The following is a 15,013-nucleotide window of genomic DNA, read 5'->3' as shown; positions in this document are numbered from 1 at the left end:
TGGGGGGAGGGGGGGATTTGCCCGACATATCTTTATATGTTTCGGCATTATAAATGACCAGGAAGTTGATATCCTTTTATAGAGGCTTTATAGGGCTAAGAGGAAAAGGAGAGGGATCTTTGCTTAGGCCAATACCTGTTGTTTAGATTTCAGGAATAGCAGAAATCCAAATATGTGCTTTTTGGTGTTCATTTTGTTGTCTACTCATCCCATTTCTGGTACTAACGACGATTGTATCGGACCACTAGAGCTGTTTTTGACTTTTAGATGTTCTATCTATGCTATTTTGTCTTTCTTTTTTCATTTCTTTTTTTCTGTTTTTTTTTGTTTTTGTTTTTTACACCATCTGCTGGTGGTTAAATTACACTGAGTCAGATTGTTTTCATTGGTGTGATAACTTCATATCCACTGGTAATGAAGTGGCACAATTGCACACATTAGATGACTGGATGAGAGATGAGGACCTAGACTAGGCAATGCCGTTAGATACCCCTGCGAAAGTCTTTTCACGTTATTGTGTTTTTACTTGATTTCCTAAAATTTCTAAAACATTTCAGAGGAGTGATTTCTCAGTCAGTGTCGTAGATTCGTAGTTGGTATTTCTAATTGACCTCCATAACTGACTGAAATGAAATGGAACTACTGTAATTGGTGATTCCCCCAGCCTTTTTGTTCTCTTGATCAATTAATACTTTCCACGAGAACAGTTATATTACTAACTTTAGGGATAGGTACAAAATTTGTTTATCTCAGGATCTGTGCTGAAGCAGCAGGCAGAATTTATTAATCCAATCAGATCTCAGCAGGATGATTATGTCTACATTATTGTGATGGGGTGATCCATGATTTAATTAATTTTTAACCCTAATCCCACAGCACTTAATTAGATAGTCAAGCATGCACTTTAGTACAGTCAGGTTCTAAGTGTGCGAAGTAGAGCAGATGTAATGTATGTACTTGTGTTTACATGCATGTGTGTTGCTGCTGAATACAGGAAGGTAGAGTTGCAAAAGACAAGCAAAGGCTGCAACAAAAATTGTACTCTAACAATGCATTATTTAAAAAAAAAAAGAAAAGGAAAAAAAGAAAAAAAAAAAAAGAAGTGTCTCTAAATACTTTGGGACATTGTCCACTGCCCACTGACTTTTTTTGTGCTCTCTATTTCTGGGCAACCGGCCCAAAAAAGTGACATGGTTACATTACCCAGCCTACTGTTAATAATACAGACTGTGGCCTAAGTCACTTAAAGTCAGTCCAGTGATTCAACAGACACCTCAGGCAGGCTCCTCGAAATACTCGACATACTCTCTCTGCCATCTGTAGGTGCTGTCAGACCGGTCTTTTCGGGCAGGGATTTTATTTTTTTCTCTCTCTTGTGATGTCCTTATCTGACCAGTATATGGAGCCATTGCCCCTGTATCTATACAAGTTGTAACTGAATCATTTTGTTTTATCACAGTATTCTTATACATGCTTTTTTATTTGTGTGTACCAGTGATAACCGAGTGATTGTGCATGGAGCTAGATCACAATTTTGATACAGTGACAATTGAGCAAGTGGAGCATATACAATATAGCTGGTGTCAGAAACGGAAAGCAATGAAAGGTCCAATTGTAGCAATAGAGAGTGTGTGTAATAGTTTGCAGCACAAATATTGCACTGCCATCCATTTAGGCCAATTCAGTAAACCATAGCATAAATGCCAATGGAAGATTTAAATGCGGGTTGGAGGTTATAATCTTTGGTCACAAATAAGGCCTGTTTGCCAAAATGTGTCGAGAGAGGGAAAACCTCTCAGTAAAGCAGCAATGGATTTATGCATACGTTCAAGCAGTTTACAGTCTCACCATCAAATCTGAGCCATGAATTTTCTGACTGAAATGAATGTAGGGTCAGTTTAGAGCAGGACAATTTGCTTTCTCCCGACTTTAAACTGTTGCTCTTCATTTGTCTTGCGTAGATATGATTATACAGGTAGCATGTAATAACCTAATTCTCTACATATTATACAGTATGTGTAGTAGTCTTCCTGCATTGAGGTCTGGATAGGTTTTTTTATTTGGGATTATTGTGGGAGTATAGGCCTGCTGTTGTGTAATATTACTCTTCTTTCTTTCTCTCTCTCTCATATATATGTGTGTGTGTGTGTGTGTGTGTGTGTGTATGTATGTATACATACATACACACACACACACACACACACACACACATATGTGTGTCGAGTGTAGTCTACAAGGTAAACGGGACAGGAGTTCAGATGAATTTAACATTCATTTTCATCCATTCCATTGAGATTGCCTTACAGTACAGTAAAACAAGAGGGACAAAAAGGTCTACAGTAGATATGATCACACATACTCGTATATAGCCTATATTTGACAAAAATGCACCTACGCTACACCCATTTAGTGCCATAGAAACCTTTATTTGCCTTTAGACATATTCAAACTTGGTCAGTAACTTATTCAGAAGTAGGCAGGATTATTACAGTTTTGTGTTTGGAGCTGCATGTCTTCACCAATTATATTAGTCAAAGAGAAACTATATAAACTTTTGCATGGAATATTAGTACTTTAATGCAAGTATTCTGTTAACATTTGGTGTTGGTAGAAGTATATTGTATAATTGGACAATTTTGAAGAATATAGTTAGTCCCTTTGATATTGGCAAAGCAATCCCTTGGTTGTGTGTTAGTTTAACAAGGTGTGTGTGTGCGTGTGTGTGTGTGTGTGTGTGCGTGTGCGTGCGCAAGTTTTTGATGTCCAAAAAAGCATGTTATATATAGTATAGAATTGATTTGCCTCAATGGATGTCTCGGTTCTTACTTGAAGTAAATGGCAAATTTCAATTCAACTCTCTGATCCACTGTTGAGCCTTTTGCCTTAAAAGCTGAAAAAGGAGATGATCCCTGGCAGTACCTGATAAGTTGCATCACTTGTAGAGTTATGCTACTTGGTTGGATTGCATTAAAAAAAAAAGTAAAATTCTTGGCTAATTTTGGTCTTACAGACATCTTTGGGTGTCGAGAAGCACACAAATCAATTGAGGTAGCACATAGCTTAAGGTTGCCATGGTGCAGAGATTGTCATAAGAGGTTAGGATATCGCCATTTTTGCCACTGTGAGTGAATGAATTCAGAATTCACTCGTAAACAATCAACTTTGGCTTCTCCGTCATCCAGAGCCAAAAGACACTGATGATAAAAGTGGTGTACCTCAAAAAAGTCTGATGGAAAGGAAGTTCTTGTGGAAAATGCTTGTACAGCTATGCTAACAAAGAGTTAAATCATGTGGTCCGTCTTGTCGTGGGTAGTGTAATTCTGCTTAAACCAGCCTAAATCGGAGATGTATCTATGCGGAAGTGTTAGATTAGTGTCGGCAGATGTCTCATGTTTCCTACCTTTGCAAAGGTGCAGCCAACTGCCCCTTGTAACTTTTTATTGGACCTGCAGTTTTACCTCATCAATGATCTTTTGTGTGACGACGCTGACATTTATCTGTGATTTCTTCTTGTTTCTCCTGATGCCAGTTGTGTGTGTGTGTGTGCGTGTGCGTGTGTGTGAACGAAAACATGCCCCTTTTTTTTCATCAGAAAAGCATGGTTACCCTGTTTCAACATGTTTCTCTTCATTATAACCATCAGATGAGTCTTTTATCTGGTGCAAGTCATAAAGGGTGAAGGGTACAGTCTAATTTAAGGTGGGAAATAACGGTAGCTATAAATCTTTACCTCTGTAAGTCAAAACAATACAATTTGACTGTATGACTAATGCTAGTTTGACCGCCTTCCCTGCCTGAATACTTGGTTATTAATCCTCCCCCCCCACCAATATGACCTGTGTAATATCGAGCACAGTGGTGGCATGGTGCCTTTTATTTGTTACTACCGAAAGGTACGGTCTTCCATTTGTTTTTCCCAGAAGCCTTATAATGGGAACAAAAGAAATTACACTGAAAGTACACGACTACAGTAGATCGGCTCATATTCCCTATGTGATCTGAGGGGGAAAAAAAAGCCTAAATAACTCCTCCTGTAATTGTCTGGATTTCGTCATGCATTTCCAGTGACTGAGTGCTCCCTTTGGGTGGCAGAATAAATTGCACATTTACTGATGCGATTTAGGGCACATCAAACATTGATTGGAGGGGAATCAATAGTACGAAAGCACAAATCCAAAGAAGGCACCTCGAGGCTCAGTTGGCTCTCCCAACACCAAGGAGTGAAGGAGCCTATAGACCAAATTTAGGCAAAAGATGAGAGGAAAAACCATCAGTCTCCTCTGAGTGCAGAGAACATGAGGTCTGATTGTCAGTAACACGTTAACTGTAGAAAGACCATTGTCTTGAATTTCAGAGCTTTGTTCTGATTGTTCTTCTCAACTCTTTGGTATTCACCGACGATTAGTAACTTCACAGACCAAATTGTGAAGTAATGCGGTACCTGCATTCAAGATCAAGTTTAGGCAAACTGTTGTGACTGCGTTGCAAATTGATTGTAGAGATTGTTTTGTGTTCTTTAGGGTAGACTGACTACAAATAGGGTTGCAGTAGTAGCTGTGTGCAGTGTTAATAACCGTGTGATCATTCTATAGAAGTGAAGTAACATTTGTTGTCTTACCACGACATTAAGGCATGACTCATCTTTTCTCAAGCTGACCTCGTTTGAAATAGACAAAAGATAAAAAGTGCAATAACCTTTTGTTTATCATTGCTTCCTCAGTTGGAAAAAAAAAAAATTTAATATGCCCTTTTTGTTAACACCAAAAGTCACTTATCTGTAGCAAATTAGGGATTTCAAGTCGTCCTTTTGTTTGTATTCAGAGAGGTGTCATTTGATAGTGTGAGTGTTTGATATTTCATTCTTAAAACTGTGATCAAAATCCAACTTTTAAAGCTGCCTGCTCAGAGAAAGGACTGTGCACAAGTTGACTGATTTTTTTTTTTTTTTATCCTTAAGGATGGACTTTGATGGTATTGTAGTTTGGACTTCTGGTTTATAGCCGGTAGACATGTTCATTTGCATGTGTAGATGTGTATATGCATCCTCTTCCTCCTTGAATGAAATGTTTTCTCAAAAATATTTAGACCTGCTGTCAGTGACGTATGCGGATAAAAGGAAATATGAAATGCCTTATATTTGTTTTCAATGTTAAGCATTAAGGTTTCTTATGTGTCCCTCCCTTTTCAGTGTGTAGCCTAAAGCTTGTACAGTTAAGAAACTCATGAGATTTATATCTACTGTATAGCTATGTGTTTTCAGAATTTGTTATTGGAGGTCCTGTGATTGTGGTTTTAGAGAAACATTCCCCTCTGAAAGTGCCGTTTGTTTTCACCAGCAGAGGAGGTGTCTTTGGGGGGGGGGGGGGGGGGTGAATTTACACAAAGGAAAAAAAATGTTCTGAACACTTTCCAGTGTTTTAAGATTGAACCTGTTGAACTGAATGACACAAAGTATGTGTGCAGGTGAAATAAGGCAGCAATTTTCTGATGGAGCACCTTATAGACTTGCTCCTTCCGTGAGCGCACAATGGAAATAGTCTTACACCAAGCTTGATTACTCTAAAGCAGAGCCATATCAGAGAATTTGCCCATTAGGAGCCCCCTTTTGAATGTGCTATTAGGAATAGCCTATTGTAGGAAAGGATGTAATACTGCATGTTCTGTGACATTTTAGTAGTGGGTAGTCCCTTTCATGTTTTTATGTTTAGTCCGCTTCACTGTAGATGTTGCCACCTCATTGCAACTCACAAGCTATTAACAATCCTCTCACAACTGGACTTAAAGCAGGCATTGATCTGCTGCTGAGGCAGCCTTAATTCATAGCATATTTAAAAAAAAAAAAAAAAAAAAAAAGATGATGATAGATAATGGGTTGCCTGATTTACTTTGAGTGGCTTATCTGGGGAAATACAAAGGAGCCCTTATCGTGAGGCGAAGGACTCTGAATCAGGGCATGTGATGAGTTACAATCAAATAGTTTCACAGTGCACCTTCACACAAAAAAGAAAACTTAAAAAAAAAAAAAAAAAAAAAAAACGTTGGCTCGTCCACCCAACATTCCAAAGTTGATTTCATTTTCCACAATCCTGTCCCGCTGATTGAGGAAATCTTTTTTGCTTTTTTCTGGTGAATGAAGTGGGCATGTGTTTCAATGACAGGGTTCCCTATTTAGCCTAACGCTGATTACCTCATTTACAAATCTGCAAATATACTATTCTACTGTGTGTAAAGGAGTCAATGCCATCACCAGCAGCGTGGTCTCCACACCTGTGATGACAACAGGACCAATGAAATTAGCCAATTTTAGAATATGACCAGTCTGAAAATAAAGGGTGAAGACTCAGATTTAAATTTTTGTAAGGCAGAATGGGCCTCTAAGATTTCTTCGGTTGGTAAATCACCACAGCTGCTACACCAGTCTGCATCTGGAGGTATCATGAAAGGGGCAATTTTGAGATGTTTGTGTCTTAATTTAGCTGTCAAATCAACATTGCACATTATTTTACAAAATAAAGGTGAAAAAAAAACATTACAGTTGTTACACGCCGCTCCTTAAACGCTGACTGGAATAGCAACTGTTGGCACTAGCGTGGTTCGACAAGTCGAGCCGAAAGCCTGGTGTATCTCACGATTATTTAAGTGAACGATCATGTTAGCATCACTTGCTGTTTTTCAGTAGCATTTCTCCTACCTCCTTGTTTTGCAGCCTTGAGTATTGTTTATCTTTCCACCTGTTCTGACAAAAAAAAAAAGTCTATTCACAGTACGGGAATACAGATTTATCATAAGCAATGGTAGTTATACATAAAAAGTGTGCTTGGTTGTGCTGTATGTGTATATGTCTTTGACGTTGAAAAAAAAAAAAATATTTATGAGAAGCATTTATACAACAAAATACCACTGGAATGTGAAGCCAGACAATGTTATGATGCAGATTATGATGATAGTCTATCCCCTTTAACATTCAGTTGCGAATGGTCCGAGGATTCATCTTTTTTGAAAACAAGTAACCATGCATTGGCTTTTTTAAACACCATCTATTTCTTTGGTGCCCTCTTGTGTGTATACTTCCCTGTCTAGCCCTAGCATTATTTCAACGTTTACAGCTTCATTCTTGGTCAGCCATTGATTGCCCTGCAGTTGTAATGATACCACAGGTTGTCACAAGGGAGATAGTAAGATGGATTTGTAATTCTGTATGGGGGCGAGTTTGAGCCCTCCGAGCCGTATGCCTTGGAATCCATTTGTCCACTCCGAACCAAATTCTGCTACATAGGTGTCTGTCTCCACACTGCCCTGACATTTTACTTTCAGTTTGACTACAAGGGGTACAGGACAAGGTGAAAGGTTTGAGGTTTTCTCACCAGGGCACTTACCCATCCATCCACCGCCCACACCCACCCCACGCCTAATCCAGGACAGGACCAGCCCCACTCCCCCGCCACCCACCCTCTTATCTTACCTAAACCTCAAGCCATTCATTTTATTTGTTTGGGATTTTTCGACAATGCAATCCTGAAAGCACTTTGCCTTGTTATTCCTTTGTGAGAACATGTGAATGATAATTTGTTACAAAAATGTTAAATATGTAAAAGATCATTCACTGTTTTGGAAAAACCTGCATCTGTCTTTCTGACGTTAAAAGAAAAGAAAACAACAATTTAGTGACATTAAACCTGAATCTATTTTGTAAAATGTTTGCTGCAGCCAATTGGTCTTGTCATTCAGTATTGTGGCTTAGGGTTGTTTGTGTTCAATAAAGTGCTATTGCTAAATATTGTGAGTCTGGGATTATTTCTTGACAATGAATCCATGTTTTCAGGTCACGTGGGTCTCATATTTATGATTAATCCTGAACTAGCTATTCTGTTGAATTCACTGGAATAGCTAGGGGCTACATGAAGTAAAGTAGAAAAGAATGCTTCCACTTCTTTATCTGAAAAGACTGAATCAAATCATTTCAATGTGAGGTTTTTGAGTTTATCTTGACTCAAAAGGATGAGCTGATAGGGATGATGAAGCAAGGAAAAGAGCTTGATTGGATTTGCCAGAGTGAAGTGTTTGTTGCCACTGTCATTTAGTGGTGCTGCAGAGCACGTTTCAGAGAATCACTCATGTTTTAATCAGCAGGATCATACCTTTTTATGTATTTATCGACTTTCAAAACAGTCCACACCTTTGTCTCCAATGTTCCTTTTAATATTTCTAACAGTACAACAACAAGAGAATACAATACTGAACCATGCTCATGGACCTGAAATAATTGGTACAATGAATGAATATTTTTATTCAAGTGCCGTACACTAAACAGGTGTGAAGCCCATAAAGGATTTCAAAACCTTTTATGTACTGAGGCATCAGAAAACGTCACCAAAAAGATAATTTTAATTTGAACTCAACCTCATGCATTGCGATGACATTGGTGTTGGAACATGCAACTACACTGGTAGTGACTGATGACTCAGGTTTCAATGTGCTGCTCCTTCTGCTATACTCACACTTATACTGGCTGCTGTTCATTTCCTTCCTGTTTACATTCTGCCACATACAAGGAATTGCAACTGATGTGTTGGAAATTATTAAAGGAATAAAGAAAACCGCATACTTTCAGAAATTGAGAAATATATGAATTTATTACATTAATTCCCCCCATTTCATTCAGATACCCACATGTCATGATGGAATTCTGCTAGTATTCTTTTGCTGATACATGTCAGTAAGTGTATCATATAATTTATTATTTTGAAATGAAATAATCTTTTATATTCAACATATTTTTTTATGTTATGAACACAACAAACTGGTATTGTACTGGTTATTTCAGTCAGTTTTAGGCAATTAGTTTATTATGTGGTCATTTAATTGTTTTTGCATATTTTTTTGAGTAAAGATAGATAGATAGAGAGAATCAGAAGCTCCATGTTTTACGTCATGACGTCCCACCCGCCAGCGTATCGACGACACAGAGGTGTAGGATGTAGTACAGGACGTGGCTAGCGAGCTACTACTTATAGTAGGACGTCTGAAAATACATAAACATCGTTATTAGGATCTGTTTTACTACATGTTTAAGTAAGTATATTAGTCCGTTACAATGTTTTCTTCCAATGTGTCTGATTGTAATTGGCCATTTTTCGGTGTAGTTTGCCCAGACTGAGGACTGTCTGGTTAGCTCGATGGCTAATATCCAGAGGAAACCAACGGTACCGTTGGCGCTACCAGTGCTATCTAGCTAGTTAAGCTATTTAATTAATGGCGAGTAAGCTATACTGACATCCGAACTCAAGCACTATGGTGTTTATTTAAAATGACACAAGTTTAGCTCATTATAACCCCAAAGGCAATGCGATGTAGTGTGTTCTGTAATAACAAATTAACGTCATACACGTCGCTAACGTGAGCATGGAGGGTTAGCTTGTTTGCAGGGCATCTGTAAATCGCCTCCAGACCGGTGTGGGCTTCTTTCACTGAAATGAGGTCAGTCACCTGGGACAACAGGATGCTCTCCTCAGATGTTGGAGCTCGGCTGGTGCAGTTTCACATGTTGAAGATAACGTTACAAAACCACTCTTCGTTTCAGATCTAGGTCGGCGCTTTTTGGCTCTCGAATGTGTTTTAAATATGGCTGTGTGCTCGGATATCTATTGAGTCATTGTACATTTACAGCGTTTCTTGATTTAATAATAACACAATATACGTGTGTGTTAAATGGCAATGTTATTCTCGTTTTTACCTTTTTCATGGAGTCGTCCTGGTAAAGAGTATAGTTTGCGTCTGAATATGATGAGAAAGCTTGAAAATCACTGAACTCCCGGCCATTTAAATGTCTGTAAACGAGCTATATTGTATGCATCACGTGGGTTTAGATTATATAGCATAACTCGGCTCTAAGCATCAGCAATCCAATAGTCTTTTGAAAACTAAATAATCAGTGTGAATATTATCATTTTTTTGCTGTGTGTGTGTGTGTGTGTGTGTGTGTGTGTGTGTGTGTGTGTGTGTGTGTGTGTGTGTGTGTGTGTGTCTGTGTCTTATTTCTGCCAGATGTGACGTATCAGCTTTACATCAAGAGCTGAATGGGAGCATTTGAGGCCTTTTGTGAGTGAGGTAGGCTCAAATTGTTTGTATATATTTGTGGAATATCTACAGGCACACATTGATACCGTTAAGTTGTCGGTAAATCTAATTTGGTTGGTTGTGTGCTGCTCAGGAGGTTGTGGATCCCAGTGATGTACCATGGGGTACGACATTACGAGGTTCCAAGGGGAGGTGGATGAAGACCTGCTGTGCCCTATATGCAGTGGAGTGCTTGAAGAACCGGTGCAGGCAAGTCCCTGTCTGAAAGATTACCCACCCTTAATTGTGTCAGTGTTTTTGAAATTTTAAATGTTTTGAGCTCTGTGTTCTCCTTTTCAGGCTCCACACTGTGAGCATGCCTTCTGCAATGCCTGCATAACACAGTGGTTTGCCCAGCAGCAGATATGTCCTGTTGACCGCACGGTGGTGACGCTAGCTCACCTCCGGCCTGTGCCCCGCATCATGCGTAACATGCTGTCCAAACTACAGATCAGCTGTGACAATGCAGGTTTTGGCTGTACAGCCACACTGCGGCTGGACCAGCTGCAGTCCCACCTCAAGGACTGTGAGCACAACCCCAAAAGGCCTGTCAGCTGTGAGGAGGGATGTGGGTGAGTGGCTTCCATTTGGCAGGAAATGTACTGTACACTGCATTGTTGTCTAACATTGCCAGACCTTCCTCGTCCTCTGCAGCGCTGCGGAAGAAGGTCTGGCTAGTCCACACAGCATTCCGGGATGGGAGAAAAAAACGTGCTCTGGTGTATTGGCATGTCTTTAAACCAATCCCATTCGTCTTGGGCGGTGCTCAGCGAGCCACGGTGCCACTGCAAAAAAAAGCCAAAACTGACCGTAGTTTAAAATTATAACACAAAGAAAGTGCAAGGTAATCCGGACATCCGGCCGAAAATAGTGACATCCTGCGGAATTTCCGTTGGCACCGGATCAATCCCGGAAGCGGAACGTCGTGGTCGTGGATATAGATTAACTGCATTGTAACTGTTGATTGCATTGATAGTCTCCTCCCCCTTTGGAACCAGTGCCTAGGTTCATAGCTTCACAAGTCTCAAGTGATTAGGGGACACAAGGTGTAACTAATAATAACAATAACAATAGCTGCTCACCCAAATGCAATTATAATAGCTATCACCATTACATGTTTGTGCTGTAAAATATTATGAATATATGATTTGCAAAAGAAATATAACCTGTCCTCTGTATTGTATTGTATTGTATTGTATTGTATTAAATCCCCCCCATCTCTTGCAGACTTGAGATGCCCAAAGATGAGGTGCCCAACCATAACTGCATCAAACACTTGCGGAGCGTCGTCCAGCAGCAACAGACAAAGATTTCAGAGCTGGAGAAAAATGTTGCAGAGCATAAACACCAATTGGGGGAACAAGTAAGAACATTTGCCTGCTCATTTGTGTTTTCATTAACCAAAAATTACTTTTGTAGCCTAGTCCTGAAAAGTATTTTTGTCTGTGGAGCAGGTTTTGAATTAGCCAAGAGCATATTTCTTTTCCATAACAACTACTTTATATTGACGGAGTTTTCTACTGAGTAGCTGTAATGATTCACTCTAATTCGGTTACTAAAATGCTTTTTGAGATCTGGGTTTCTAAAGGGCTCAAAGCATTTGCTACAGATTATGATTATTGTTTTGTAGAATGTTTGCCTATAAACAATTTGAGTGTGATGTGTGATTGTGGTACAGGGTGGTATGGAAGCATGTTTCTGCCCATGTTACGTTTTGAATTGTTTGCCCTGTTTGTGTTTGGTAGTGTGTATATCGGCATTTAGCACCTTAGTTGAACGTAATCAAGTTTTTAAGGTCTAATGTGTGTTGTCATTCGGACAGGAAAGTTTTGTCACGATAGTTATATAAAGAATGGGAAGAAGTCTATTTATATGCAATTATCACTTAACCCTACAAGGCACTGCTATTACAATATACAGTATATTCTTAATAACTAGGTTGGAATTTGACAAAGTTAAAATCATTGTGGATCAGTATCCAATAAAGGCGATTTAAGGGCGGAATACTGGATACAAAAAAACCTGATTAGAAATATGTTCGTCCATCCAAATATGTACATCTGGCTATTATAGTTAACTAAATTACAAATAGTTGTGAAAAAAAACAACATTTTAGGTAACTTTAGATTTTAGGAAAAAAGAAAACTAACTGAAATTATATTTTGTACTTGCAAAGCTAACTAAAATAAAATGAAACATACAGGAAATGTCTTTAGTTTTAGTCTCTGTCAATTTGGTCACACAACAAGCATGAGGAGGCATTGGTGCATATGTTTATTGAGACTGGGATGTCTACATGACTGAGTCAATTGCCATGAATATCAACGGGTCCACAGTGGAGAGGGTGGACTGCTTCAAGTGGCATGGTGTCCACATCAGCGAGGGTCTGACCTGGGTGCTGCAGACTGATTCAGTGGCGACAAATGCAAGGCAGAGACTGTTTTACCTCGGATGCCTGAGGACATTCCAAGTTTCCGCCTTATTTGACAGGACAGCTAGGTGAGAAAGGGGAGGGAGAGGGGGAAGACATGCAGGAAATCGTCACAGGTCGGATCGAACCCTGGACCTCTGCGTCGAGGCATAAACCTCTCAGTATATGTGCGCCTGCTCTACCCACTGAGCCAACCCGGCCACGACGCGCAGCTTTTTGAGGCTGCCACCAGACTAGTTAAATTGGCCATTTATAAATTCCTGTTTAGCTTTAGGAGATTTTGTGATTTTCAGTCACTGAAGATGATGCTTTTAATTTCCAGAAACGGGACATTCAGCTGCTAAAAGCCTACATGAGAGCAATCCGCAGTGCTAACCCTAACCTGCAAAACCTCGAGGAGAGCATCGAGTACAATGAGATCTTGGAGTATGTGAAATTTCATCCTCTCTTCTGCTTGTATTCTGATATAACTTAGTCCGAGAGCTGCAGCTCAGTCCCTTATTTTCTTGTTTTTTTTTTTTGTTTTGTTTTTTTTACTTTATCTTATATCTCCAGGTGGGTGAACTCCATGCAGCCAGCCAGAGTGACACGCTGGGGTGGCATGATCTCCACACCTGATGCTGTGCTCCAAGCAGTCATCAAGCGCTCCCTCATCGACAGCGGCTGTCCGCTCTCCATTGTGAACGACCTGATCGAGAACGCCCACGAGCGTAACTGGCCGCAGGGACTGGCCACGCTGGAGACACGGCAGATGAACAGGCGCTACTATGAGAACTACGTTGCCAAGCGTATCCCTGGCAAGCAGGCCGTGGTGGTGATGGCCTGTGAGAATCAGCATATGGGGGAGGATATGATCCTGGAGCCCGGCCTGGTCATGATCTTTGCTCACGGAGTGGAGGAGATCTTATAACTTTCTAACGGCTAACTGAGCTGATCCAGAGACACGTGGGGACGTTTTGCCTGGGGGGTTTGCTGTGACAAGTAGAGTTTTCCTCGTTGGAGTGAAACCTTCTTATTGAATCTGGCTTATTTAAAATAAAATCTTCTAAGAGGCTCACTCCTAAGCTTGATACCTATGCCTTAAAGTAAGGACACATATATTATGAACCTGGCTAATAGAAACATAATCTGACTGATATCTGAGATAAAAGGTGAGACGTGATGTTTACAAGGTTTATATTTGGTGCATTATATGATCTGATTGTTCTGCTCCATGTCCTAATATAGTAATAAGCTTGAACCCCCGTTTAATGCCCTCAGTTGTATAAATGCTTGTAAATACAAATACTATATTGAATTATAAATGTCATTCTCTTATTCCTCTCACTGTAATTAGATTGTGACTTTTGTTTCTCTCAGTTCTGTTTAGTCAGCTTGTCTTACTGTCTGCGGGGACATTGACTGAAGGTTTTTAGCGTGCTTGCTTTAGTATTTAGTTTCCTGTGAACATTTCACAAGACATTGTGCTTCTGAGTTTAGATTGTCTAAACCTTCTGTGCCATTTGTTTTATTTATTGTGTTGCCTTTTACACAAACATGCTTGAAGATGTTACCATTCGATGTATGGAAATTGCCTTTTTCGGTGCATTTGAAGTTCATTGCAGAAAGAAAATTGATTGTGTGTTTTATTTGTTGCCTCCGTTGTAAATATAGTCTGTATGTTGGGTCCTGTTGAAGTGTTATATTTGAAGATTAACATTTTGGATTTAACTGTGTAATGAGTTTTATTTGACAAATCATAATGGTTCACTTGATATTTTAGGTGATCCTTACGTCTTTTTCTGATGATTGAAATATAGACTCTGATCTCATTCTTCACAGTTAGCAAACATCTGTTCACTGACATGTCACTACATACCATAGCTTGGAGATTGTAAAAAACAAATAGTTGTAAAGTCACTCTTACGGCTTTGGAGATGTAAAATGTTTCACCATCAATTCACTTATTGCTGTAGTAAGACAAACAAGACTTCAAACGACTGGTATAAAAGCCCACAGAAGTGCAGTAAACAAATACCTTTGGATTGTTCCCTTTATTATTTTCCCTCTCAATGTTTTGTTTGTTTTGTGTCTGTTATGTATGGTGTTGTACAGACAAGAAAGTAATAAAAAATGTCAAACTTCATCCCCAAAAAAATGCATTTTCTCACTGGGATAATACGATTTAATATTTAGCTTTTTATTTAGGAAAAATGCAGTTCCTTATTTTACCACACCATGTCATCAATGGCACATCAGCTGAATACATTATGTAAATAAAACCTCAGTCTAGAGAAAATGATTGCTGCTTTTAAAAAATCAGGGCAGTGAGGACGAGATGTGGGATGGCAAAGGCTGTCAATCCAGGTCAAGAAAATGAAGAGGAAAATTAAGCCACAAAACTCAAAGGGAGGAAGGTCTGACTGCTCTGACCTGACTCACTCTCCTTTCTCTGTCTAACCCAGACACCCCCATGTTTCCCATGTC

At 39.5% G+C, this 15,013-nt stretch overlaps 1 protein-coding gene across 4 annotated transcripts; it reads left to right on the top strand.

The window, feature by feature from the left end:
- Window positions 1-8,932: 8,932 nt before the first annotated feature.
- Window positions 8,933-14,672, top strand: rnf41 (ring finger protein 41). Of its 4 annotated transcripts, none has more exons than XM_031290326.2 (7): window positions 8,933-9,072; window positions 10,016-10,098; window positions 10,211-10,326; window positions 10,417-10,688; window positions 11,344-11,479; window positions 12,870-12,973; window positions 13,103-13,457. In XM_031290326.2, the coding sequence occupies exons 3-7, from the start codon at window positions 10,237-10,239 to the stop codon at window positions 13,455-13,457; spliced, it is 957 nt and encodes a 318-aa protein (XP_031146186.1). In that variant the 5' UTR covers window positions 8,933-9,072; window positions 10,016-10,098; window positions 10,211-10,236. The 4 variants fall into 4 exon arrangements, with proteins under 4 accessions (XP_031146186.1, XP_031146182.1, XP_031146185.1 ...); XM_031290322.2 differs by having other exon boundaries at window positions 8,938-9,072; window positions 10,016-10,107; window positions 13,103-14,672; XM_031290325.2 differs by having other exon boundaries at window positions 8,940-9,072; window positions 10,045-10,098.
- The last annotated feature ends 341 nt before the right edge of the window (window positions 14,673-15,013 follow it).

Source organism: Sander lucioperca, chromosome 12 (assembly GCF_008315115.2).
Source record: "Sander lucioperca isolate FBNREF2018 chromosome 12, SLUC_FBN_1.2, whole genome shotgun sequence".
In the NCBI taxonomy this organism is placed as follows: Eukaryota; Metazoa; Chordata; class Actinopteri; order Perciformes; family Percidae; genus Sander; species Sander lucioperca.
This window is presented reverse-complemented; position numbering and strand designations above follow the sequence as displayed.

Bases quoted from the DNA above. Each gene is read 5' to 3' on its own strand.
- rnf41 (XM_031290322.2), top strand. From the start codon at position 10,237: ATGGGGTACGACATTACGAGGTTCCAAGGGGAGGTGGATGAAGACCTG. The intron at 10,327-10,416 runs GCAAGTCCCTGT...TCTCCTTTTCAG, and splicing joins TGCTTGAAGAACCGGTGCAG to GCTCCACACTGTGAGCATGC. The intron at 11,480-12,869 runs GTAAGAACATTT...TTTAATTTCCAG, and splicing joins AACACCAATTGGGGGAACAA to AAACGGGACATTCAGCTGCT.